Here is a 2,450-nt window from a genome sequence, read left to right as displayed (position 1 = left end):
CCCCAGCCCCGGTGCCCCTCTCACCCAGCACCGTGTAGGACTCGGCGGTGAATCGGTCGCGGCCCCCTCGGCCCAGGGACATCCTCTTGGGTGACTGCACCACCCTGGCACAGGGGACAGCGGCAGGGTTGGCACTGCCAGGCCCAGGGCGGTGCTGGGGGGCCCGGGGGTGGCGTTACCTGGCAGGGGAGTTGGCAGGGGAGGCCGTCCTGCCCTTGCCGTCCTTCTCGCGGGCCTTGACGTCCTGCACCTTCCCGCCCGTGGCGTCCCACTCCACGCTCAGCTCCTCCACCCGCAGGTTCTGGTGGCACGTGCTGGCGTCCAGCCGGAACATGAACGCTGGGGACAGCCCCTGTCAGCGGTGCCTCGGCCCCACAGGGGTGGCACAGGGGGACAGGGACACCTGCCACCCCCCAGACCCACCTCTGGTCTCCAAAGTGACCGGCTCGGAGAAATCGCCCGCCACCGCCTTGTTACACGCCCGGACCCGGAAATTCATGTACTTCATGTCAAACTTCAGCCCTGCGGGCACGGCGGGGTCACAGCGTGGGGCACGAGGAGGGCACTGCCACCCCCGTGTCCCCTGCAGAGCCTGGGACAGCCCTGTGCCCCCCCGGGGCCGGTTCCTGCCCTCACCGGTCAGGGTGTACTCGGTGCCCTTGATGCCCTCGATGACCATCCAGGGCTGGTCCTCCTTGGCGCGGGGCGGCCCCTCGAAGTTGGTCCTGCGGTACTCCAGCACGTAGTGGTCGATCTTGCTGTCCTCGTCGGGCATCCTCCAGGCCAGGGTCACACAGTTATCGGCCACCAGCGACTCGGCCAGGTCGATCTCGGGGGCGCTGGGCACTGCCCGCAGGAGCAGCCGTGCCAGTGTCCCCCCTCCCTGCCACTCCGGCTTCCCCAGCGCTCCCGGCCGCCCCCGGGGCTCGGCCAGTCCCGGACCTCAGGACGGCACCCCTGGGACCCCCAGCACGGCCCCCAAACCCTCACCCCTCCCTCCATCCATCCCGGCACTGCCCCAGCCCGTGGCACCCCCTCCCCGGAGCCAGGCTGGCCCTGCCCTGTCCCCCCGTGTCCCCCCGCCCCGGCAGTACCTGGCAGGAAGGTGAGGGCCTGCAGCAGCCGCCGCTCCTGGGCGAAATCCACCATCAGGTGGCTCATGTTATCGCTCACCTTGGCCTTGAGCGACAGGCGGAATGCCGGAGCCATTGTCACGCTGTGCCAGGACAGGGGACAGGGCTCAGCACCCCGGGCACCCACCCTGCCCTGCACGGCCCTGGGGAGGGTGGGCACAGCCACCCCGCACCCTCAGGGCCACCCCATCACCCTCAGGGCCACCCCAGCACCCACAGGGCCACCCCGCACCCTCAGGGCCACCCCAGCACCCACAGGGCCACCCCAGCACCCACAGGGCCACTCCAGCCCCTTGGGACCACCTTCTGTGGGGTCCTGGCTGGGAGGAGGAGGAGGAGGAGGAGGATGGGGTTAGTGGATGGGGGCTCAGGGGGGCCGTACCTATCCTTGATCTGTTTGGCCGCCTTGTGAGCGCAGAGGGAAAGAGGAGAAAAGCAGCAGTGAGGCAGCAGAGCCGGGCACAGGGGGGCACATGCGGGACCTGTACCAGCTGTGGCACCCAGCAGGACAGCATCCCTGCATCCCAGAGCATCCCAAAGCATCCCTGCATCCCAGAGCATCCCAGAGCATCCCTGCATCCCAGAGCATCCCTGCATCCCACAGCATCCCACAGCATCCCACAGCATCCCTGCATCCCAGAGCATCCCACAGCATCCCAGAGCATCCCTGCATCCCCACAGCATCCCAGAGCTTCTCTGCATCCCACAGCATCCCTTTACTCCACAGTGACACACATGGCACAGGACTCCCCTGGCTCAGCACCCCGTGTACCCCCAGTGCCCCCCATGTCCCTGCCATGGTGCCCTTTATTCTCAGGAGGAAGGGGTCCCTGTGGTCCCTGTGGTCCCTGTGGTCACTGGGGTCCCTGTGGTCACTGTGGTCCCTGTGGTCACTGGGGTCCCTGTGGTCACTGGCAGCAGCCTGGGTGTCCCTGCTCCAGCCCAGCCCCACAGCAGCACAGCCAGCCCAGCACGGCCCCAGCGCAGAGAGAAAAGGGGGTGCCCAGCCCGGGGGGGCATCCAGCGGGTGACAAGGGGGGGTCAGGCCACCCCCAGCATGGGGACAGCCAGGCAGGGCCACCTGGGGACCCACCTGGGAGAAGTCGTGGTGGTTCGCCGTGCCCAGGGCCTGGTTGGCCGCCTCCAGCAGCTCCTCCGAGCTCTCCAGGGCCTTGGAACACGCCACGAGCTGGGCCTGGCGAGGGAGGGCAGAGGGGCAGCGCTGGCCGGGGGCTCAGGCCGGGAGGGCTCAGGCCGGGGGGCTCCAGGCCGGGGGGCTCAGGCCGGGGGGGCTCAGGCCGGGGGGCTCAGGCCGGG

General features: G+C 69.5%; 1 protein-coding gene across 1 annotated transcript in view; it reads right to left on the bottom strand.

The window, feature by feature from the left end:
- FSD1 (fibronectin type III and SPRY domain containing 1) overlaps positions 1 to 2,450 on the bottom strand; it is a 5,629-nt gene that overhangs the window by 1,638 nt on the left and 1,541 nt on the right. The window contains exons 2-8 of the mRNA XM_033520102.1: positions 2,227 to 2,328; positions 1,516 to 1,538; positions 1,095 to 1,216; positions 637 to 846; positions 424 to 522; positions 180 to 339; positions 8 to 104 (exon numbers count right to left, since the gene is read on the bottom strand). Of these exons, the coding sequence (XP_033375993.1) occupies positions 8 to 104; positions 180 to 339; positions 424 to 522; positions 637 to 846; positions 1,095 to 1,216; positions 1,516 to 1,538; positions 2,227 to 2,328 (813 nt within the window). The remainder of the gene's footprint in view (positions 1 to 7; positions 105 to 179; positions 340 to 423; positions 523 to 636; positions 847 to 1,094; positions 1,217 to 1,515; positions 1,539 to 2,226; positions 2,329 to 2,450) is intronic.

This window comes from Parus major, chromosome 28 (assembly GCF_001522545.3).
Source record: "Parus major isolate Abel chromosome 28, Parus_major1.1, whole genome shotgun sequence".
In the NCBI taxonomy this organism is placed as follows: Eukaryota; Metazoa; Chordata; class Aves; order Passeriformes; family Paridae; genus Parus; species Parus major.
Note: the sequence above shows the minus strand (reverse complement) of the source record. Positions and strands in the feature narration are given on the sequence as shown.